At 41.4% G+C, this 24,799-nt stretch overlaps 1 protein-coding gene across 3 annotated transcripts in view; it reads left to right on the forward strand.

Annotated features, from left to right (window-relative positions):
• The window catches only part of EEFSEC (eukaryotic elongation factor, selenocysteine-tRNA specific), a 251,422-nt gene that overhangs the window by 29,900 nt on the left and 196,723 nt on the right, over positions 1-24,799 (forward strand). For all 3 annotated transcript variants that reach the window (XM_083418565.1, XM_083418563.1, XM_083418564.1), the window contains one exon: positions 23,577-23,784. In XM_083418565.1, coding sequence (XP_083274691.1) covers positions 23,577-23,784 — 208 coding nt within the window. The remainder of the gene's footprint in view (positions 1-23,576; positions 23,785-24,799) is intronic.

Below are 24,799 nucleotides of genomic sequence, written 5' to 3' on the forward strand. Positions count from 1 at the left end.
CCTGGGAGGAAATAAAAGCTTCCCCTCACTGTTGGAAGGAAATGCTCTCTTTTCATATCTCTTCTCTCATCAAATTTAGGGATATGGAATATTTCCAATTATAATAATACACCAGAGGCAAAAGTAGGTTCAGAAATGTACAGGTCCAAAGCCTCTCACTACTGTGAAAAAGTGTTGGCTTTAAAAGGCATGTTGACATATTTTAAACTGAGCACTGCCTGTGGTTTTCTGTGGTAGGAAGAAAGCCACCATGGCTTCTCATCGTATTTGTCCTCTTCTTTCAAGGAATCCATGATCCAGCCAGGATGCAAGCAGCTTTGTGTAGAAGCAGGATGCTTTCCTGTGACCAGTCAGAGGGGGCTAAAGTCCCCCTTGTACCACAAGGGTTGTTCTGGAACAGTTTTTATGGGGGGTGTCAGGGAAAGCCCTGATCCCCAAGGCTAAGTGTGTTTGTGGAACACCACACATGGCCGATTTGATCCTAGCCCTTATATCTTCCCTCTGTATCATGTGGGCATCTCCCCTTCGCCACCATTTTTTTTCTTTCTTTGCAGAAATTCATTTTTCCTTTCCCCATTTTGTATCCAGCCTCAGTTACGTAACACTCACCAACTCTGCCCGTTATATCCTCTGCTGGTTAGACCCAAGTAATAGGCCTATTCTTCTCACAGCTTAGACCCACGTAATGGAACAGTTTCCCTCCAGAAGTAGATAGGAGTGGGCAGGAGCTCTGGAGATTGGCTGGGGTTTGGAGGGCATTGTTTGCCTTTCTTTGCTTTATTTTACATTCACCAAACTGACGAAGAGGAGGAAAAGGAGGAAGGTAGAAGCACAACATCTCGGTGTTTTGGAGTCATGCAGTGCAGAGAGAAGGGTGATATCAGATTAATTAGAACTGAGGGTTAGCATGTTGGAAATAATTATGGTATGCATGGAAAACAATGCCAAATTAGAATTGGAATTTTACAACTGTGTAAGCATTGTTCTGAAGAATACGAATGCAGTACAATTTCACCATAATGTTCAGTATAGATGTGGGTTTTTCTGATACCACGTTTCCGTAGAGCATAACCTACAGCAGAAGTGGACAGAAGGTAGTTTAGGCTCTATTAGTTGATTTCTGGATGATTTTGCAGTATGTTGGATTCTGACTCTCAATTGTTTAACAATAGCAGCAAAAAGAAGACCCCCCCCCCCCTCCAAATGTAAGCTGTTAGAATTCCTGATCTGTAGTAACTCTGATGTAAATTTCCATTTGTACATGCATGTCATGCAGTGCTAGACATGGAGTGCCGCAAAGAACTGACTCTTGAGCCACCTTTTTGCATCTGGCTTTACTCCCATCTCCTCTCTTAAGCCACTATTTTGCATCTGATTCTGGTTGATGGACCTTTGTGTGCTAATAAAAAAACAAAGAACATCCCAGAAACCTCACATAGACAGCCTTGTATTTAAGCACTCAGCTGATAACAACAGGCAACAAGGAACTGCATGCAGGCAAATGAGAGGACTAGTGGAGATTGGTGCTCAGCAGGTTGCCAAAGGAGAGAATAAATAAGTGGGTTACCAAAGGAAGGAACCCTCATCTTGACACCAGCATAGAAATGCCCATCACCAGTCCCCAACAGGCCAGGAATTTTGCAGACTGAGAACTTACGTATATGGCTGTAGGAAAGCCTTTATTTCCTAGCACAAGAGTTTCACAACATATAGGATGAAAAATAAGTAAGTGGGAGGGAGAAAAAAGGGCAGTGGTCCCATGTTGCCTTTTTAAATCTTTGCAGTTCCAAACTCTCCAGATTTGCAATCCTTTTTGTGAATTGGTTCTTCTCCCCCTTGGCATCGAGAGCAAGCCATTTTTATAGTTGTGGTCTAAACCACAGAGCCTAGGGCTTGCCGATTAGAAAGTTGGCGATGAGGTGAGTTCCCGTTGCTTGGTCCTGTTGTGAGGTCCCGTTGCTCCTGCCAACCTAGCAGTTCGAAAGCACATCAGAGTGCAAGTAGATAAATAGGTACTGCTCCAGCGGGAAGGTAAACAGCGTTTCCGTGCTCTGCTCTGGTTCGCCAGAAGCGGCTTAGTCATGACCTGGAAGCTGACCTCAGCCAATAAAGCAAGATGAGTGCCGCAACCCCAGAGTCGGTCATGACTGCACCTAATGGTCAGGGGTCCCTTTACCTTTACCTATCTTACTGAGCAAGAGTTCCTTCCCATAGAATCCAGAAATCCCATTGACTTGTGATTATAACAGTCTTCTCTGCCAAGAACATGGTTTGAATTGTCTCAATATTGTTTTCTCCACATACATGGGAACACCTTCCATTTGCATAGGCCCAAAGTTTCCACATAGTAAAGTAGCAAAAGTTCAGATTGCCAGCTTGCACGTTCAGATCTGGTTCTCTTCATATGTATGAGGACTTTTATGAAAGTAGCAAAAAGTCCAGACTGCCTGCATCACAGGTCCAGCTTGATGGTCTTCAGCCTTCCTGTAATCATGACCCACCCCAAAATAAACTTAATTCATAATTCTGGAATGTGGTTTCCAGGCAGCTACTAAAGCTTTGTTGTTGTTGTTCTTGAGAAGTAACTAAAAGTTCAAAATTCAATATCTTCTAGCAAAAACTAAGCTTCAGACTAGGTTACAAACATATCTTAACCAATAATAAAAGGGTAGTATAGAATTTTTAAGGTTTGATGCATGTTTTTAACAGCATTATTAGGGAATATATAATAAAAACATTATACAGTGGTACCTCGCAAGACGAATGCCTCGCAAGACGAAAAAATTGCAAGACGAAAGAGTTTTTTGTTTTTTGAGTTGCTTCGCAAGACGAATTTCCCTATGGGCTTGCTTTGCAAGACGAAAACGTCTTGCGCCTTTTTCTTAAAACCGTCAATGCATTCCTATGGGAAACCGTCAATGCATTTCCTATGGGAAACCGTGCTTCGCAAGACGAAAAATTCACAAGACGAAAAAACTCGCAGAACGAATTAATTTCGTCTTGCGAGGCACCACTGTACATAAATAAGCGGGATGCGGGTGGTGCTGTGGTCTAAATCACCAAGCCTCTTCAGTTTGCCGGTTGTAAGATTGGCAGTTGGAATCTGTGTGATGGGGTGAACTTCCATTGCTTTGTCCCAGCTTTTGCCAACCTCGTAGTTTGAAAGCATACCAGTGTAACTAGGTACCGCTGTGGCAGGAAGGTAAACGGCATTCCCATGCACTCTGGCACTCGTCACAGTTTCCTGTTGCACCAGAAGTGGTTTACTCATGTTGGCCACATGACCCAGAAAGCTGTCTGTGGAAAAATGCTGACTCCCTCAGCCTGAAAGCAGAGATGAGCACCATAGCTCATATTCAAATTTGACTGGACTTAACCATCCAGGGGTTCTTTACCTTTACATAAATAAGCATTAATGTATCTAACAAACACCAACTTCTTAGGTTGCCAAATACACAAGTTGGCCCTAGTGTGTCCTCCTTTTTTAGGGTTGCTAGTTTACATAAACAGTGTTTCGAGATACAATATGCATTTTAACTGTGACAAGAAGACACTTTTATTTCAGAACAGTGCAGTTCCTTAATTGTTTTTTCTTGCAAATGTTGTTACTTGGGCCAAAGTAAATCTATACTTTGGCATTGTGGAATTCTTTTAAAAACTTTAAACAGCCATGGGGGTAGAAGGCTGATGAAAATTAGAAATGTAGTGGGGGGGGGATTAATTCCCTTTCTTACATATTGAAATTAAATGACACTCCCTCCCATGACAGTGGCCAATGGCAGCTTCCTTCCTGTACTAAATAGCAGTTTACAAGGGGATATCTTTTCATTGGGACACCTTCCACATGTGCTGCGTCAGGAAGATTTTGGGCATCACATGACATGACAGTGTCAAACAAGGATGTGCTTTCCTAAGCCCACATTCCCAGCATGTTTGTGCTCCTGTCTCAGCAATGCCTACGCTGCCTTGGCCATGTCCACAGAATGGAAGATAGAAGGATCTCCAAGGATGTGCTTTATGGGGCGCTGGCACCAGGCCAACTTGCTGACCAACTCTGTGTTACAAAAAATGTCTGAAAACGTGACATGAAGGCTGGCAACATTGACCCCACCATGTGGAAATGTCTTGCTGATGACCACAGTGCCTGGAGACGGTCAGGTTGTATATCCACAGCAAAGACCAGAGGAGGAATGACTGCAGAGAGAAGAAACACCATGGTGCTTCTGTAACAGCACAACCAGACGCCATCATCTGCCCAAATGCAACAGAACATGTCTGTCCCATATCAGTCTCTCCAGACGCATCAGATGATGTTGCTTTCCGACAATTTGACTTCACCCCCAAAGGTGCCTTCCTCCATTGTCTCCTGGGACAGACAGATGCCAACCAACTAACAGTAGGAAATCTCTGCATTTCGTGTAACGTATAGTTTGGCCCTTAGGGTTAGAGTGGGCACAGTGCTTCCTCCCCTCCCCCTCCAGCACTAATTTCTTCCCATTTCACCTTAGCCAGGGCTCACTGTTCTCACTATTTGCTTGTGGTGTGGTGTAGTGGTTAAGAGTGATAGTCTCGTAATCTGGGGAACCGGGTTCGCGTCTCCGCTCCTCCACATGCAGCTGCTGGGTGACCTTGGGTTAGTCACACTTCTCTGAAGTCTCTCAGCCCCAATCACCTCACAGAGTGTTTGTTGTGGGGGAGGAAGGGAAAGGAGAACGTTAGCCGCTTTGAGACACCTTAAAGGGAGTGAAAGGCGGGATATCAAATCCAAACTCTTCTTCTTCTTCTTGTGTTGGAAGCGAAGCTTGAGATGAGGGATCCTAAGGCTGGCTCCAGAGCACTTAACCATTATCTCTTAATATCTGCAGTGGTTCTTGGAGTACGCCCTCCCTGGGTAGAATCAATTTGATTAATTTCCCCTTGCTCCAACATCTAATCTAATCAGGTCTTATCAAGTTAGAGCAATTATTATGGGCTCTTTTCATCATAGACCAGCTTTCCACAGTATAGCTGTGGGTGGTTCATTCTGCGAGTTAGTAGTGCCCCTTGGCTTCTTGGTAAGTTGCCAGGGGAGCCTGTGGGCTAATTGTAGTGCCTCATTGGTAGAAACTGTTGACCATTTATCCTGCCTGCTGACAATCGCCTGCCTGCTAGACTAATTCTTGTAGCCTTGATTTGGAATGCATGTCTAATGTGTTCCACTCGGACCTTCAGTCTTGTTCCATAATGTTACGTTTAATGGACTGTTTCAAAACTTTCATGTACAATTTGGTTGTACAAGGTAAATTACCACCCTGGTCACATTTTCCTAAGAGTAAGAAACAACAGAGTATAGATCTAACCCTCCTCCTCTCCCTGACTTTTACTGGTTTGCCCTTGGGCTGTTTTGGAGACAGCATGGCTTTGGTCTTGGGGAGCAACATTTCCACTGTTTTAACTTTTTGAAGATTGCTGTTTTGATGTTGGTATTAATTTTGGAATGTCATTCCTAACTCTGAACCTTTGGGTTTGTTGCTAAGTGGAGGAGAGAGAGGACGGACGCTGTCATTATATAGATAAGGATAGCTCAAGCTGGCTCACTGTGCTTGTACACAGCAATATCCTGTGCCAGGCAGACATGGCAATAAGTCATGTTGTGCCGCCCTTTCTCCTATTCCAAAAGGTTGCCACAAAATGTTAGATTCCAAAAGTTCCACTGATGCATCTGTTGCTGAAATGCTTTTAAGGTTTTTGCACTGAAATCATGAACGTTCACCGCCTCATGCATAGCATCTGGTGGTGTTGGCTTCGCTGGCATTGCAGATCCATGCTGCTCTTTAAACTTAACATCCCGTATTGGCTCATAAAACCTCAGAATAATTTTTGCAGGTGTAGTCATATGTTTGTACAATTTTTCAAATACTTGTTCAGTAGTGTTTTCCATGCATTTTTCTCTTTCCTACGACTTCTCTGCAAAGCACTCCTCTTTATCTTTTAATAGGATGCCTCAAATGCAAGGAATTGTTAAATTTAAAATGTGTTTACTAATGCCTAATTGTGAAATAATAATGAGAACAATAAAATCTGAACTGTGGCATCATGCTTGTTTTCTACTTTTGTAACCCCCCCCCCAAGGTTATTTTTTGTTTCAGGGTTCTCAAACATTACTTAAACCCAGCTTCCTTCCTTTGGGTTCAGCCCCTTCCTCCCCCGAGTCCCCAAGCTTTCCCCTTTTAAAATTAATTATGAAAACATTTTGAGGTCTAGACTTTGCATTTTCTGCTTTCCAGGTTTAGTTCTGCATTTTTCTCTATTGCTAAGCAAACCATTTTGGGGGGGGGGGGGTTCCTCAGCTGATCCAGCCCTAAAAAAAGTAAAAGCAAGACCGCAGAGAAACCTTTGAAAAACGCAATATGAATTTAACTTTGTTTTAAACTGATGAAAATGATTTCAAATAGGATCTCAGGAACCTGATGGTTCCTAATAAAATCTAGGTTGTAACGCTCTGTATTAAATAAATTATTATTAAAATACACTCATCAAAAATATAGTGGATTACATGCTATACTGCACAGACAGAAGTACATAAAAATGTGTACGTGGCAATACATTTTATGCTTTAGGACACAAATGGATCTGAATGCTCCTTAATTTGTGTTAAGCTGTTGATGCTTTGAGTAGTTTTTTCCCTTCACGGAGTTTTCTCCAGTTTCATGAAAGGATCAGAGTTGGGAGAGACAGAAGAGGTAGCTTGGTGATTCCTACCTGACTTGCATCATTAAACATTACAGGAGGGGAAATTAAGGCATAGAGTTGAAGTCTGTTTTTTCTTTCTTTTTGTAAATCTTACTTTTGATGGCAAGGCAGCCCTGTCGCCAGTGAGTCCTGCTTTCGTAGACTCTCCCCCCTTCTGTAAAACAATGAACACATTCAGGCACAACTCATGTTTTCAGTTATTAAAAAACAGAGCCGTCTGTCTCTGCCTGTGACTTTAATCTTTAAGCCTTTATTCCCTGTACCCCACCCCCTCTTTCTTCCCCCAACCTTTTGTTTGTGAAGTACAGAGCTACAGGATATGTGGGCCCAGAGTTTTTTTTTTAATGTATTGTACATTCTCTATGTGAGTACAGATGTTTATAACCCGGAGTGATGTTATTCCAGTGTTGGAGATGGTGGGAAGCTAACAAACACATTACTGGCGTCGCCTCTAAGCAGTGTTTTTGGCTTTTCATTCTTATTTAAAAGATTTGTGAGAACTTTATGGATTGATTAACAGTTTCTTGAGACTGTTCACTTGAAGAAGCCATTTGTTTAAAGGTGAGCACCCTCTATGATTAAGAACGTTAACTTTCTGCACTGTAAATAAAGGTAGCAGGTACATGTAGCTGCACATAGGCCACACACTTTTAAAGGGTTGCGCTTTCAAGGTTGAACATTTACAATGCAGCTGAATGGAAAATTATTATTTCTATATTGCAGTTTCTGAGCATCCACAGCGCAGATTTTGTATCCGAGAACATATATTTCCCTAGTTAATCTGTTAATTGCAGTGTGGAATGTGGTTGAGTTAATATCTCCTTGACATTGTTTGAGAGGAGACACTCACATTTTCTAGTCAGCATCATCATTTTGCGAACCTTTTCTCCTCAGTTTTATTGAATATCTATCTATATCTATCTATCTATCTATCTATCTATCATTTATCTATCTATCTATCTATCTATCTATCTATCTATCTATCTATCATCTAGTAAGTAAGTAAGTAAGTAAGTAAGTTTTTATTTATACCCTGCCCTCCCCAGTCAAGACAGGGCTCAGGGCGGCTAACATCAAATATAAAATACATTAAAACACAATCAAACAATTGATTAAAATACATCTTAAAAATTAGAATCAGGATAAAATTCAATGACTATCATCTATCATCTACCTATAATCTCCTTTGGAGGCTGTGCACTCCTCCTTTCCTGCATTGCCACACAACAAACCATATTTTAATTGAAATAATGGGGAATAGAATATAAGTAGCAAAGGTTCTCTTTTCACACTTTCTGCAGATCTCAAGTTGTGTCTTGGTAACCAGCTCATCTTTGATGCTAGTTAGTGGGTCCTGAGTTGTCTGATATGGGTTGACTTATAGCAGAGAAGGCCATATTCTTCTATAGCGTCTCACATCCATCATTGGATCTAAGTCTTTTCAAATTCTCTGCAACATTCTCTTTTGTTAGCTTGCTGCATCTATATAAACCCTGTTGTTACTTTTAGACCAGGGATGTCCAACAGGTCGATCGTGATCTACTGGTAGATCCCCGTGAGGTTTCGGTAAATCACGCCGCTAAAACTGACTCCTGCCATGGCCCCACACCCCGCCCTCCAATGTTGTATGATCTCTGGAAGGGAAGACGGAGCTTTCTCTGTGCTGCTGTTTTGATCCATAGCGATTTTTGTGAGTGACTTTACCCCTTTGTCCCTTACTTTTAACCTCCCCAAAAACGGAACTCCCCCCCCCAAGCTTTTTGTAAATCCCTAAAAAAAGTTCAACAACTTTGAGCTGAACCCCCAAAAACGGGGGTAGATCACTGCCAGTTTTTAATTCTGAAAGTAGACCACAGTCTCTTGAGAGTTGGCCACCCCTGTTTTAGACCATCCACTCATTACATAGGTTGTCATCACCTTGGTCTTTTTAAAATTGTAGGGTCTCCACACTAGTACTGCTTTATTCCTCTCAAGTCATCTCTTGCCACGTGCCCTTCACATGTCCATTTTAACTTTGCAGTTTTAATTGTGATAAAATACTATTTGTGGTCTTGTGAGGCATTTGCTTTTAAGTGTTAGCTGTTCAGGGCAGGCGATTTCCCCTTTCTGGTCCATCTAGGATATATTCACTAAATGGAGTTCGCCCTATTTTCCTGTACACACTTATTAGAAAACTTTACATAAATGTGATGTAAATTAAGACAATACATTTAATAAAATTAGTTTTTTCTAACCTATTTACATTTCAGAACTCTTTTTTTAAAAAAAGTTTCACTGAGTCACAGATGCCATTTATGGTCAGCTGTGTAAGGCCCAAGGTTAAATGCTAAGTTACAGTTAATTTTCCAAAGCATTGCATGAGCACATATGGTCTTGATACCAAAACAAAATACCTCCCAACAAGAGGACTGAAGCTTGAACTAATCACACTTCTGCTGAATATTCAGAACCAACTCAACAGGCCATAGGATAATCCTAAATTGCTCTGGATGTGGCACATTCTCTGTTTGAGAAAGCATGTGTTTGCAATGTTTTTAGTTTGTGTGCCCTGCACAGGTGGCATTTAAAAAAGGGTTTTGGAGTACCTCAGTAATGATACAAGTGGGAAAGTAGGCAGCTGGATATAAAGATAAATTGATTAGAATTCATCTTGAAACACACCCTGTGGCATAGAGTGCATGTGGATGTGATTAACATGTTAGCCCCATTCCCTCCATTTCCATTAACATAATGGAAACTGGCAGAAGTAAACGCCCAATATATGCTTCTGACCCCTAGTCAGCCACCAGTGAATTGCCTTTTCTGCATCTTCTTCAGTTTAAATTGTTTGGGACAAACTTTGTTACTTTCCTCTTCATGAGGACCTGCATTGCTATTTTAGAAAACCTTTTACACCCTTAACACATTGATCCTCAGCAGATTCACTTGCAAGCAAGTCCCATTGATTTTGGCGTGGCTTAGTTTGAGCACTGTATGATTAGAAGTGCAACTTGAATCTCATTTATATATTTCTAAATTCCTGAATTGATTCCAGTCTTTAAACCAGGCTTCCTCAACCTTGGTCCTCCAGATGTTTTTGGCCTACAACTCCCATGATCCCTATCAGGCCCAGTGGTCAGCAATGATGGGAATTGTAGTCTCAAAACATCTGGAGGGCCAAGTTTGAGGAAGCCTGCTTTAAACCTTGGAATAAGGTGTAGTTTCTCTGTTGGATCCATAATTAAAGGACTATTCACCTAAGATATTTTAAGTCTATACCTGTAAGTGTAGGATATGAGCATATCAGATGTGCATATTCTACTTCTCAGAATGACAGGATCGGATGCTTTGGTAGTCAGACATGTGTTAGACTGTGTAATATGTGAAAATTGCCCAAAGATAGAAAAAAAATAGATATGGGTCAATTTATGTTTGTGAAACAGAGACAAATGTTTTGTTTTGAAGGCTCAAATTTGCTAGAAATGAATTGCCATTGTGTTTTTGCACCTGGTAGGTATAAATCAGTCAGCTACATGACTTTAGTCCTCTTCTTCCATGCCCTTGGGCTCATATGCTCCTCATTCACCTCTTTACTTTAGGTACAGTTGCAAAAAGATATTATGGCCATAAATCCAGGCCTCATGCATGCGATACTAAACAATGGTTTAGCATTACGTACAACATACCCACTGTTTTGGTATTGCTTTCCTATAGCATTCCTATAACATTTTCTATATTTGAGTTTGGAGTAAGAGTATAAAATTGACATGATTCAGGTAGTCACTTCTATAGCCTCGACATCTTACCCAACAGAGCTAAAATTCTATAATTGTAGTTTCATTAAAGTTGTCCAGACCTGTTTCAAAACCCTTTTTGTTTTGCCATGTGATGTTTATTATTTCCCTTAAGTAACTGAAAATGAGGTCCTTTATTGCTTCAGTGGGAGAGAGGGTGGTGACCAAACAGGACTCAAGAGGCTAAAATATCTTTAGAAAGATTTATTTTAAATAGTCTAGTGAATTCATTTCCATTTTTGAAAGATTTGAGCATAATAATATCAAACAGTAATCAACAATTCATTATTGATGAATGAATATTTGGGGAGAAAAAAACAGTATATGCAGGTGAAGATTATATGAAAAAAGGATATGAATATGCAACTTAACTCCACTGGGCTAGTAATATTTGAGAAAGGAGAATATGTGGGCTTGAACGTTGATGGGAGCAGAGATTAAAGAGCCATTGGGGCAGTGAGATCACATAACATCCCCACCCACAAGTGTATTTTAACACCTATTGCTTAGAGGTTATTTTGTTCAAACAACAACAGTGGTCTGATTGAAAGCATTGCTTTAGGATAGGTTTTCAGTGAGTTTTCAGTTAGGAAATTTAGTTAATGTTCATGTACATTTGCTATTTAATTTTGCACTATCAATTTTGATTGGCTGCTACATTTTTGTTAAGGCCATTTGCATTGAGTTCTAGCAATGATTTCAGGTCTGCAGTCTTGGGAATGGGTTATTTTGTTACAGCTGCTTTTACAGTTGTTTCGGCTTCCACTCTTGTTATTAACCTTCTTCTGTTTACCCCCCTTCCACAAATTTCCATACTTAATCTGCTATGAGACGAATGGTGTGCAATTGAGGTACTTGGGGTTTTCATGGAGGTAAGTTCAAGTGAGTGTAAAAAGCCCAATACATCCAGATAGGATTGACAAGCCTTGATTAAAGTTCTAGTTATAACTCCAGTTTTGATGAAAACTAATTATTTTTTCCCTATGGAAAGAGGAAATGCTGTGATTTGTTCTGCATACTTCGACTCATGTTTCTTTTTTCTACCCATAAAAAGTCATGTGAAAAATCAATCTTGCTGCATATGCTTATTCTAGTGGATTTAAATTTCTTTTAATAATAATTTAAATGATAACTTCTTTGGGAGAATCTACTGTATATTTTGAAAAGTGGTTTGTCCGTCTGTCCATCTCTATAGGTTTGGCTGTCACTTGAGATACTGTCACCAAACTCAGCATGATGGTTCCTGAGGTGGGGACAGCAATCATTGTTAACAATGGTCCACTGCTCATAAAGATGGCAGATCAAAAGTTGTAGTCTAGCAATATCTCGATGGCCACAGCTTCCCCATTTCTGCTCTGAAATCAGGGAACCCCCTCCCCTTCTGTTACTGAACATACCACTATGTGTTACAATATTCCAAAGAGGGAGTTCTTCGTCACTCTTAACGTCCTGGTCACTGTTTCTTCGAGCTCTTGCTGTCGGGACGGAGATACAGGACGATGAAGACAAGAACGAGCCGTCTTAAGAACAGCATCTTCTCCAGAGCGATCTCGGCCCTGAATGGGAAGCCCGGACTTTGAAAGTCATCTAATCTCCCTTGCTGTATTTTACTATGTTGTTTAATTAGTGTTTTTATGGAGCAGTCAAGTAATTTCGTTGTCCCCGAAGGGGGCAATGACAATAAAGATATTATTATTATTTATTATTGAATCCTTGGCCTACCTGGCAGCAATTCCTGCTAGCATATACAGTATGCTAAGTCCAAAGTTCACCAGTCAGGAAACACGGTCCAGGGGTCAGTCCACATAAGCAAAATCCGAAGTCTAATGGACAGGAAAGGTAAGCCATGTTCAAAGTCCAGCAGTCAGGAAATACAGCCTAGAATCAACCCTGAAGCACAGTCTCATAGCTGAGTATCCTAGCTGAAGTCTATCAACATAGGCAGTTGAGCAGATCCAGCACCTCAGCTCTGCTTCCCAGAGCGTACTTCCTGCTTCTCCCTACACCTCAGAGTCTGCCTTGTTCATAGAGACGGAGGCCTCTCCAGTTCTGATGAGGGGTACTCCTCTTCTGGTCCCTGCGTTCTGACCCCCATCCTCTTGCTGTCCTGTGTCATCCCATGTGAACTTTCCGCGACCCCAACCTCTGCTCTTCCATCCCCAGCTTGCCCTGGTGCCCAGTCATGGCTGCATCCCTCACTGGGATCCTCCTCCTTGTTGTCCTGCCAGTTTGTGGCACTTAAGGACTAGTGCAAAGCCTTGTCATTTTGGTAGGTGGGATGCATGTGAAGGGAAAGCCTCCATCTTGAGTGATTCTGTCACTAAGTGCAGCACTTCTACTGTGCCCTTCGGAGTGAATGGGAGCCATTTACTTATATGTGAGAAATGAGAAGTTTGCACTGAGTGGCACTTTTCGCTTGGGGACAGTAACTGCAGCCCAAGATGCCACAGCATGCTGCCCCCAGAAGGTGGCTCACGAGAGAATGTGATCGTTGGCCTGAAAAAGATTCCCCATCCCTGATTTAGGGCTTTACAAGAGTGTTGGCCAGGAAAGCTACGGAAAACTACTGTGCCTTGTTGTAACGTTAGGAGTCAATGTAAATCCTGTCTATCTAGAAGCACGGCAATTTTCTGTTCAAGGGTTTCTCTAATCAAATATCTTGACTCCTGCGGTGATCGGTGTTGGGTTTTTGTAGGAAGCAACACAGAAATTAAGGAGTGACCGATTCCCTGATGTTCACCCCTGACATCCGGCCACCAGGGTTTAGTGACACCTTCCATATGGAACAGCATGCCTCAAAATACTTATGGGATGCTGGAACCACATTGGGAGTTCCTGTTTCTTTTCAAAATGTTGTCTGTCCAAAGCTCTGGTATCTGGTTTTGATACATGATTTGCATTCGTTTACAGAGGGTTTTTTCATGTATAGTTCATGCACTCTTGGCCCCCTCCCTTTAGTGTGGGATTTTGAAGGTTTGCATATCCTGGAAAAATCTTCCTTGTTCGCCCCATCAGCTCCCCAAAGGTACCTACAAAAATCCTGTATGGCTTGTAGTATCTCCCAAGGTGTTACTATATATGAAACAGAATAATTTACGTACTTCTGAATGGGGATTTGGAGCAAAAAAAAAAAAAGTTAAGAGAGGGTGGCGGGGGAAGTTTCGTATGCACTGCATGAAACAGACAATATTTCCTGAAACAGGAGATATTAACCTCAAAGAATTTAAAATAAAATATTTATTTTATGATTTTTTTTTAAAAAAAACCTTTAGTATAGAAGGAGAAAAGAGTAGAATAGTCAGTCTTTTTATCCTAAGTGCAGATGAAATTGATTAAACCTTTTAAAACTCGCCTCAGTCCACCCGGTTTATTAATTGAAGAATTTCCTCTTTCCCCAGAATGGGAAGTGCATATTAAAACAGCTTTGCCCCCGAATAGAAGTGATACTTGAGAACAGCACATTTTCTCTTCTGTGCTAGAGGAAATCCTAACATGGTAAAAAGCCATATATATTTTAAAATACATTCAAGGAAATGCTATTTCATTTTCTTGTAAAGCATGAAATCAAATTATAGCCCATGGCCCACAATTATTTTATTTCTACATTTTAAATTCCATTTTCTGCCATTTGCAGTGCCTGTGAAGAGGGGTTGTGCTGTTTGTGCAAAGAGAACTAAAGAGATTACCTAAACAAAAACAAAAAGAGAACACAGCAGTAGCTTAAATAGGCAAGTAGTCAGAATGTTGTGCTTATGTTCAATCCTCCTGTGACATGTGAAACCTTTTAACTCATTCTCACTTGGACCCTCTTCCCTTTTCCTCTACTCGCTCAATTTTTATTGTGTTTGGAGATCAAGGCATGTACAGTTTTTGATATTGATAGATACTGATGGAGCAGTCTGATCATGTGCCAAGCTCAAGGCACCTCTTTTAGTTTTCATTTTTAGGGGGCAAAAGTTCATATGCTTTGAAATGAGTAGCTGGAAATTCATCTTTGGTGTTCGCATGCACTTATAAAAACACCTGGACATACAACACATGCCTGGAGTATTGTAGTCTCACTGTTCTAGTTGTGTGCAGCAAGCCTATTAAAAATAAAGTAACAATTCTTTCGATTCCAAGAAGAGGTCTATAAGTGATCCAGTCTTGACATTTGTAGCTCTCTTAATTGAATTATTGTACATGAGTTCCTATTATATATTTGGGCTATAAAAACAAAAACATTTTATATTTACTAATTAGGTATCCTTTTACATAGGGTACCATTTCTATTGGAAAGACACATGTGATTGGTTCTGTCCATGTGGGTTAAATATTTATTATTATTATTATTATTATTATTATTATTATTATTATTATTTACACCTGTCCTTTACTCTAAGTTCCCAGGGCAGGTCACAACTGTTTAACTATTAAAACAGTTTAAAACAAATTACAATCACAAGAATAGAGTGGGTCTTAGAAATATACATCTTGGGCATCAAAAGGACAGGATAAAGAGATGCATCTTCAACATACAATGAGAGCTGTATAGTGAAGGTTCCAGGTGTACCTCTGGGAGGAGAGAATTGCACAACTTATGAGCTGCTACAGAGAGTACCTTCTCCTGGGCCACCACCAACACAAGATTCTCAGGGCAGTGGATCTACCAAGAGGGCATCTTAGAGCTCTGCAGTGGGAGAACCCATAGAAAAGTGTCTTTCACAAGCCCTTTCTAGACATTATAAAAGGGACCCCTGACCATTAGGTCCAGTCATGACCGACTCTGGAGTTGCGGCGTTCATCTCGCTTTATTGGCCGAGGGAGCCGGCGTACAGCTTCTGGGTTATGTGGCCAGCATGACTAAGCCGCTGCTGGTGAACCAGAGCAATGCACGGAAACGCCGTTTACCTTCCTGCTGGAGCGGTACCTATTTATCTACTTGCACTTTGACGTACTTTTGAACTGCTAGGTTGGCAGAAGCAGGGACCGAACAATGGGAGCTCACCCCGTCGCAGGGATTCAAACCGCCAACCTTCTGATTGGCAAGTCCTAGGCTCTGTGATTTAACCCACAGCGCCACCCGCGTCCATAGAATCATAGAATCATAGAATCATAGAATCATAGAGTTGGAAGAGACCACAAGGGTCATCGAGTCCAACCCCCTGCCAAGCAGGAAACACCATCAGAGCACTCCTGACATATGGTTGTCAAGCCTCTGCTTAAAGACCTCCAAAGAAGGAGACTCCACCACACTCCTTGGCAGCAAATTCCACTGTCGAACAGCTCTTACTGTCAGGAAGTTCTTCCTAATGTTTAGGTGGAATCTTCTTTCTTGTAGTTTGTATCCATTGCTCCGTGTCCGCTTCTCTGGAGCAGCAGAAAACAACCTTTCTCCCTGCTCTATGTGACATCCTTTTATATATTTGAACATGGCTATCATATCACCCCTTAACCTCCTCTTCTCCAGGCTAAACATGCCCAGCTCCCTTAGCCGATCCTCATAAGGCATTGTTTCCAGGCCTTTGACCATTTTGGTTGCCCTCCTCTGTACACGTTCCAGTTTGTCAGTGTCCTTCTTGAACTGTGGTGCCCAGAACTGGACACAGTACTCCAGGTGAGGTCTGACCAGAGCAGAATACAGTGGCACTATAACTTCCCTTGATCTAGATGCTATACTCCTATTGATGCAGCCCAGAATTGCATTGGCTTTTTTAGCTGCCGCGTCACACTGTTGGCTCATGTCAAGTTTGTGGTCAACCAAGACTCCTAGATCCTTTTCACATGTACTGCTCTCAAGCCAGGTGTCACCCATCTTGTATTTGTGCCTCTCATTTTTTTTGCCCAAGTGCAATACTTTACATTTCTCCCTGTTAAAATTCATCTTGTTTGTTTTGGCCCAGTTCTCTAATCTGTCAAGGTCGTTTTGAAGTGTGATCCTGTCTTCTGGGGTGTTAGCCACCCCTCCCAGTTTGGTGTCATCTGCAAATTTGATCAGGATGCCCTTGAGTCCATCATCCAAGTCGTTGATAAAGATGTTGAATAAGACCGGGCCCAAGACAGAACCCTGTGGCACCCCACTAGTCACTCTTCTCCAGGATGAAGAGGAACCATTGATGAGCACCCTTTGGGTCCGGTCAGTCAGCCAGTTACAAATCCACTGAGTGGTAGCATAGTCAAGACCGCATTTTACCAGCTTCTTTACAAGAATATCATGGGGCACCTTGTCAAATGCCTTGCTGAAATCAAGGTAGACTACATCCACTGCGTTCCCTTCATCTACCAGGCTTGTAATTCTGTCAAAAAATGAGATCATGTTAGTCTGACATGACTTATTTTTCAGAAATCCATGCTGACTATTGGTGATCACAGCATTCCTTTCTAGGTGCTCACAGATTGTTTGCTTAATGATCTGCTCCAGAATCTTCCCTGGTATTGATGTTAGACTGACTGGGCGGTAATTATTTGGGTCCTCTCTTTTCCCCTTTTTGAAAATAGGGACAACATTTGCCCTCCTCCAGTCTGCCGGGACTTCGCCTGTTCTCCAGGAATTCTCAAAGATGACTGCCAGTGGTTCTGAGATCACATCTGCCAGTTCTTTTAATACTCTTGGATGCAGTTCATCTGGCCCTGGAGACTTGAATACATCTAAACTAGCCAAGTATTCTTGTACTATCTCCTTAGTTATTCTGGGCTGTGTTTCCTCTGCTGAATCATTTCCTCCAAATTCTTCAGGTCGGGCATTGTTTTCTTTATCGGAGAAGACTGAGGCAAAGAAGGCATTGAGGAGTTCAGCCCTTTCTGTGTCCCCTGTTTGCATTTCACCATCTTCTCCTCTGAGTGACCCCACTGTTTCTTTGTTCTTCCTTTTGCTACGAACATACCCATAGAAGCCTTTTTTGTTGCTTTTAACCTCTCTAGCAAGCCTGAGTTCATTCTGTGCTTTAGCTTTTCTGACTTTGTGTCTACACGTGCTGGCTATTTGTTTGAATTCCTCTTTGGTGGTTTCCCCCCTTTTCCATTTTTTGTACACATCCTTTTTTAATCTTAACTCAGTTAAAAGTTCTTTAGATAGCCACCCTGGCTTCTTTAGGCACCTTCCATGTTTCCGTCTCATTGGTATTGCCTGAAGTTGTGCTTTTACTATCTCCCTCTTAACAAACTCCCAGCCATCATGGTAATAATATAACGTCCCTCTAGACGTTATTGTTGTTGCTTAGTCATTTAGTCGTGTCTGATTCTTCGTGACCCCATGGACCAGAGCACGCCAGGCACTCCTGTCTTCCACTGCCTCCCGCAGTTTGGTCAAACTCATGCTGGTAGCTTCGAGAACACTATCCAACCATCTCGTCCTCTGTCGTCCCCTTCTCCTTGTGCCCGCCATCTTTCCCAACACCTGGGTCTTTTCCAGGGAGTCTTCTCTTCTCATGAGGTGGCCAAAGTATTGGAGCCTCAGCTTCACGATCTGTCCTTCCAGTGAGTACTCAGGGCCGATTTCCTTAAGAATGGATACGTTTGATCTTCTTGCAGTCCATGGGACTCTCAAGAGTCTCCTCCAGCACCATAGGACATTATAGGGCAGTGTTAATTTGCAGAGCGTGGGGAGCATGGGGACGAACATTGCTTTAATGGCTTACCTGTAGCCCTCCAGATGTGATGGGATTCCACCTTCCATCACTCAGTCCCAGGCTGCCATGGACTGTGGCAGAGTGTTTTAGCCCATATGAAGGGACTGCATGTTAGCTGTCTTGTTTTCTGCTGTTTTAGAGTCCCAGGATAGACCAGGTTGATGCTGAGGCAGTCACTGATAAGGCAGAGCTCACACTCCAAAGGCAAGGGAAGTCTGGTTTTCCGTTCAAATATGGTGAACCAAGTCAAGGATGATGCTGCTGGATCTCAATCAGAGTTGTAAGGAAAGGCAAAAGACAGTGTGCTTTTGGCCAATGCTGGCTAGGACTGCTGAATTGCCAGTGTTGGGAAAAATTTTCTGTAATATACATTTCATTTCTCTGATTATGTCTTGTGACCTCACTCTAGTGAGTTGATAGGTTTTTGTTTTTAGACTGCAGATGCATTCCAGGGTGAGCATATGTTTGTATTTATGCATTTATACGTGTTAGGGCTGCGATGGGCAACATTTTTTGGGTCAGGGGCTGGATTTGGTTTGTGGGACTTGCTGAGGGCTGGAGGCCAGCAGGGCTGGGATCAGAGCAATGTTCAGAGCCACCTCGTTAATGTAAGAAATAACAATAACTTATATCACAGTGAATCCTAAAGCTATAGTCATCTATTTGTGTGGGTGGATGGTGTGCAGTCATGAAATAGCTGTTCACTGCCATTTCTAGAAGGTGTAATAGGTCTGACAGCACTCTCTTATATTGGAGAGGAAGCTAGAGGAGACTTGGCTTCAGCAGCCCATACATTACACGATAGTGTGCTGCTGCCTCCTATTTGGAAAGAAATATACAAAGTATGCTTAATGTCTGTCTGCAGTGGTTTTAAATTTGGGGGAAGAGCCTGCTCTTTCCACCTTATTGATATATAGAATATATGGAGATGTGTGTTGTAGAGATCCCAGCCTCTGGTTGTTTGTTTTAAACTATAAAATACCCCCAATTCAAAAACTGTAGCTGAATCTGCATTTTGAGATCTTTTGGTCTAGCTTTCCTGGGAAATCGCTCATAGGTTGGAAATTTCCCCCCTCCTCCCATAGATTCATAATGTTTTTTGTTTCTAGAAGATTTTCCCAATTTGTAATTGGTTCTATCTGATCATGGCTGGTGTATCCACAGTAGATTGTAATCGTTTTCTTGTTCAGTGATGCTTTCATGTATGCAGATCAGTCTTCTGCGTGTCTGCTTCATTCAGATTCATTTTGAGTCCCACTTGTCTGCCTTTGGTGGTTTCTGAAGAACTTTCTCATCTCTCAGATCACTTTTTATCTATATGGAACAATATCCTCTGAAAAACTGAAACAGTTCGGTTACTCTTTTTATTCCTTTTCCCCACAGTGTCTTTGGAAGATGTTCTCTCAGCAAATTGTGCAGGTTTATGGTGAGATAGCATCGGCTTGTTTTATTCCTGTCATTGTTTCTGATGTCCCTACCGCTGCGGCTGTGATAGTGTTTTCTTACCTGAATTAAAAGCCTTCTGTTCATGAGATTATATGCATAACAGTGCAGTGTTGTATAGGTTCATCTTCATATTTTCCTTTGTTGTTTAAGTCCCTAATACCTGCGGGAAATCTCAGATATCTTTGCAATCTTTTATTGTCATAAATATGGTTTGGCAGTGAGTTCTTTGCCCACTTATTTCATGTTAGTCAGGAGTTCATAAAATGTTACTTCGTAGAAACCCCCTCCTCTGCAAGCAAGCTCCCCCCTTACTGCACTCCCCCCGGAATGTCAGCCTTTACGTGAACTCCATTGTCTTTCTTGACAGGAGTGTGGGAATTGCTACGTACCTATGAAATCTGGAATAGAAAAAAAATGGGCCCGGTTCCCCATGCTTGGCTTATGCCATAATAAATTGGCTAGTCTTTACAGTGGCACAATACTTTTCGTTGTTGCTGGAGACTAAGAGGCTACCCCTTTGGAAACTGATCCTTTAGCTTTTTTTTTAAATCTAAGAAAAGTAGGGACAGTAAATAATACCTATCAAAAGTTTGTCTGATACTTCCAAAAAGGTTTGCCTTCCCCTACATACATTTAGGAAAGAAGTTCCATATTTGTGGGGCATCCCCTGCTTCTTCCAGTGTCACAACTTTCCATTCCTGGCGTGCAGTAGGAAGGATATGCTTGGTCTGATTCAGAGATTGGCAGTTTCCCATGACATTTTCCACCCTCTTAGGCTTGTGGAGATGTTCATAATACAGTTGAGCTAGAATAACGTAAGCTTCTAATATTGCAAATTTCCTATACAAAAGCAAGCCCTGTGTAGGAATTTTGTAATGGCTGAAACCACCCTTGGTCTGTAGCGGTGTTGAGGGGGAAATCAGGATGTTATGCAGTGTTCATGCCTCAATGCTTCTGGCTTAATTCCTTTCAGCCATGCTGGTCAAGATCCAATTTACATTAATGCAGGAATTATAGCTAGCACTATTCATTGTTTACGAAACACCTCAGCATTTCAGATTGTTTAGCAGTCACTGTTTCAGGTAAAGTGGTTCTTCTTTTACATGTTGGAAACAACAGCTGAGAGATAGTGACAGCTAAAACTATACAAATTAGTTCAGGATTCACTTAGGCCTGATGTTGGCAGTTTACAGATCCAATGTGGTTTGGTTTTTGTGAAATTCACATTACAACACATCGGTTTTATGGAATGATTTGATTAATTTTATCTGATAAATCAAAATGCCTCAGTTCTCAAGGGCTTCAATTTTGAGGAGATTTCGGTTGAAAACAATGGTATAGTTGTAAGCTCGCTATGGTATAATCAGCAACAGTTTTATCTCTCGGAAAAAACAACGTACAGTGGTACCTCTGGATACGAACGGGATCTGTTCGCATCCAGGAGCGAATGCAACCCGCATCTGTGCGTGCGCGGGTCACGATTCGCCGCTTCTGTGCATGGGGATGATGTCATTTTGACAGTCTGTGCATGCACAAGCGGTGAAACCCAGAAGTAAAGTGTTCCATTACTTCCGGGCTGCCGTGGAGTGCAACCCGAAAAAGCTCAACCTCAAGCAACTTCAACCCAAGTTATGACTGTATACCCACTGTATGCCAAAGCATATGCTGTTGTATCAGGCATTACTTGGACATTGCTACAATTAACAGGCAGCTGAATTCTAAGTTTAATGGAATTCATTAATGACATTAAAGTAACATAAAATACACCACAACATTACAAATAATGAATACTAGGTACTCTGAAAAAACATTTTAAAAGCACCCAAAATATGTAATTCATTTTTTCAACACTTGAGTATGCAGAATGGTGTATAATCATTTTCTTTAACCTCACAGCCCTGTGAACTAGGTAAATGTTGCTGTTCCCATTTTAGAGAAGGGCAAGTTTCTCCTGCAGTCACAGGTTGAAGTGAAACATTATCTTAGTGCTTAAAATTACCGATAATGCACCCTCAGTTTATGTAGATTTCTAGCATTTAAATAAGGACAGCTTTTAATGATTAGCCAAAGAGTGGTTTCACATTTTAACCTGCTGAAGTTACTTGTTTTCTCATGAGTTAGTAAATAATGCACTGTGACCCATACGACTGCTTGAATCACTGCATTGTATGCCCCAAAGATAATTGGAAAACATGGTGTCAGCCTGTTAAATGCACACGTGAAGCCATCCGAATGTTTGATAAGATGGAAATAGTGCTTCATTGCTTTGATTTTGTTTCACCAGTAAAAGATGGTCAGATACATTATGCTGATTGTGTATCTTGCCCTTGTGCTCCTCAGCTTTGATTACTAGTGTGCTGCATTTTAATGCACGTTTAAGCTGAATTTTTTGAGCTCATGGACATTCTAAATGAGTGTGTATGGATATGGATAGCTGATTATATCAGGGAAATAAAGTAAGCCAAGAAAAAGCAAGCAAGATCTTAAATTCTGATGGTAAAGAAGAAACCGAAAGAAAAACAGTTATGATAAATCACGTGTCTTGGCCATAACGTGTCTTGGCACAACCTGTTTTAGCATAAATTTTAAAAAGTTGTTGTTAAGGATACAGTGGTACCTCGGGTTAAGTACTTAATTCATTCCGGAGGTCCGTTCTTAACCTGAAACCGTTCTTAACCTGAAGCACCACTTTAGCTAATGGGGCCTCCTGCTGCCGCTGCGCTGCCGGAGCACGATTTCTGTTCTCTCCTGAAGCAAAGTTCTTAACCTGAGGTACTATTTCTGGGTTAGCGGAGTCTGTAACCTGAAGCGTATGAAACCTGAAGCATATGTAACCCAAGGTACCACTGTATTATTGTTAAGACAAGTGAAACTGTCTGAAACTGCTGTTAAAATGCTTTATAATTCAATCCATATCATATAAAGCAGCACACCTTTTGAATAAGGCTATGACACACAACTACATCGTGCCAGTTCAGAGGTTCATATCTTAAGCCAAGATGTAAATGAGTGTTGTGACTTAAGCACTGAGTGAACAGATGAAGGGGGGAAACCCGATAGGAGGCCATACATTTCCAAAATCTCCATAACTGAGGGCCATGGCCAGTGTTTGGTCCCTGGTGAAGAATACACATATTTTGACACAGCCCTATTACGTTTGGTGGCTGGAGGCATTGGAAGGAGGAGGTTTGAAGTAGCCTTAGACAAGGGATCATAAGAACCATCTTATTTAGTTTGCTCTTGTGCATTTCTAGTCTCATTAGGTGGTGAAAGCAAGAGTTGTGCTCTTTGACAGCCCACCTCTGCAGCCCTCAATGTGCTTGAACTGAACTTATGCTGTGGTGAGACTGTTCTACCCATGTTGGTTCTCCAGTTAGGGATCTAAATTATTTGGGGAGCCACCATAAGTATAGCAAGTCCCTTGGAGCAGAAGTTCAGTCTGGACTTGTGGGGGCTGCAGGGACATGCTGTTGGGATTATGATGGAGGGACGGGGCCAGCAAGCAGGGCCCCCCGCTCTGTGAACATCTGGAAATTATTGAATTGGGTAAACAGCTAATGCACACTCCCGACTCCATATTATTGCTCCTATTGCCACCCTTTTAAGTTCAATCTAATAGGGAGTTTTTCATGGTGAGAAGAATTTGACAGTGGTGTTTTAGCTGTTGTGGAGCGTTGCAGCGTTTATAGCACATCAGATTGCTTTTTTTAAAAGTTTAAATTGTTCAGTTAAAATTATGTTGGGTCAGTACGGTTCTGAAATGAGATGAGATATATTGTATTTTTTTTATTTGACACTCTGTGGAGCAAAATTAAATTTTGATTTCTATTTTCTTTGTTTAATTATCTTCTGCCCTAATGTTATAATCATTTAAATATCTAGAAAATGTAGAATGTTCACTGTGGAATTTTATTTAAGCCACCTGTTTTCTTTGGTTATAATAAATATGGGTGATATTTGCACTCACACTTTTACTGTCTTGATCTTTAGACACTGATTCCATATTTTTTTATTTCAGGGGCTCAGATAATTGACCTGATGATGCTCGTGATAGACGTAACAAAAGGGATGCAGACTCAGTCAGCAGAGTGCTTGGTGATTGGGCAAATTGCATGTCAGAAAATGATTGTGGTTTTGAACAAAATAGACCTTATTCCAGAAAGTAAACGACAAGCTGCTGTTGAGAAGATGTCGAAGAAAATGCAGAAGACCTTGGAAAATACTAGGTATGTAACCGAGTGAGCCAGGTATGTACATGAAAGAAAGAGTCAGAATGAGCCATGTTCTATAAAGAAAATCCCAAAATCAAAGCTATCCAGGGTAGTAGCCACAGCTCAAGGGATCATGTATGAACATGTTCTGTAGATGTCTGTGTAGTTTTCACATGCTTTCTATGGAAATGATTGAGAGCTATCCCACAGATGAAAAATGCCCTTTCATGACTTGATCAAAATGAAATCTCCTGCTTTGAAGGCTTAGTTAACACTCCCCCCCCCCCAATACTTTGGAAAAGAGCTTGCAAGTGTGTACATATCCAGCCATAAGGTGTAGTATTGTGTTTGGTTTTGCATGGGTGTTAAATTGACACTTATTTTATATGTCTAGTTACAGAGACAGGTTAGTTTGCTATATTCCTGGCCTGCTGCTCTATTAGTGCCTTTAGCATCTGCATCTAGAGATACAACTTCATTTTTCTGTGAAATATCTACAGAGCCACTGTCCAGCGGCAAGTTGTTTATGAAGGGAGCTGCTGTTGTTGAGGTCATGGTTACAAGTGGGTACATAGAGTGGATTTCCCCCTCACAAGGTCACAACATAGAAAGATTGCAAAGCCAAGCCTAGGAACCTTCATTCTTCACCTGCTATGTTCCTTCCCCTTCTTAAGTTCCGAGAGTTTCAGCAGAAATAAATAGGGTATGCATTTTGAATACTGAATGTTTAACAAGTACAAGAGGACAAAATAAGTCGTCCAAACTAGGTTGCATAAACCACCTTATGTCTTACTCTGATTGCAGGATAGTGTCTTTTTGTTCCACCAAACAATCTGAAACATCTTACTGTTTTATCAGTCTCTCTGTTCGTCTTTGCCCTGTTTCCTTTTCATCAGTACACCATAAAGGTCACTGAGTTAAATTTCTGTTTGCAGATTTGATAGAGACAAAATCCCATCAGTTTAAACTGTCCTTCAAGGTAGTTGCTGGAGGGCAAACAAATGTAAATAAGCTGCGATTTTTGTGTGTG

The sequence above is a fragment of the Podarcis tiliguerta genome (genome assembly GCF_965153285.1).
Source record: "Podarcis tiliguerta genome assembly, chromosome: 2".
In the NCBI taxonomy this organism is placed as follows: Eukaryota; Metazoa; Chordata; class Lepidosauria; order Squamata; family Lacertidae; genus Podarcis; species Podarcis tiliguerta.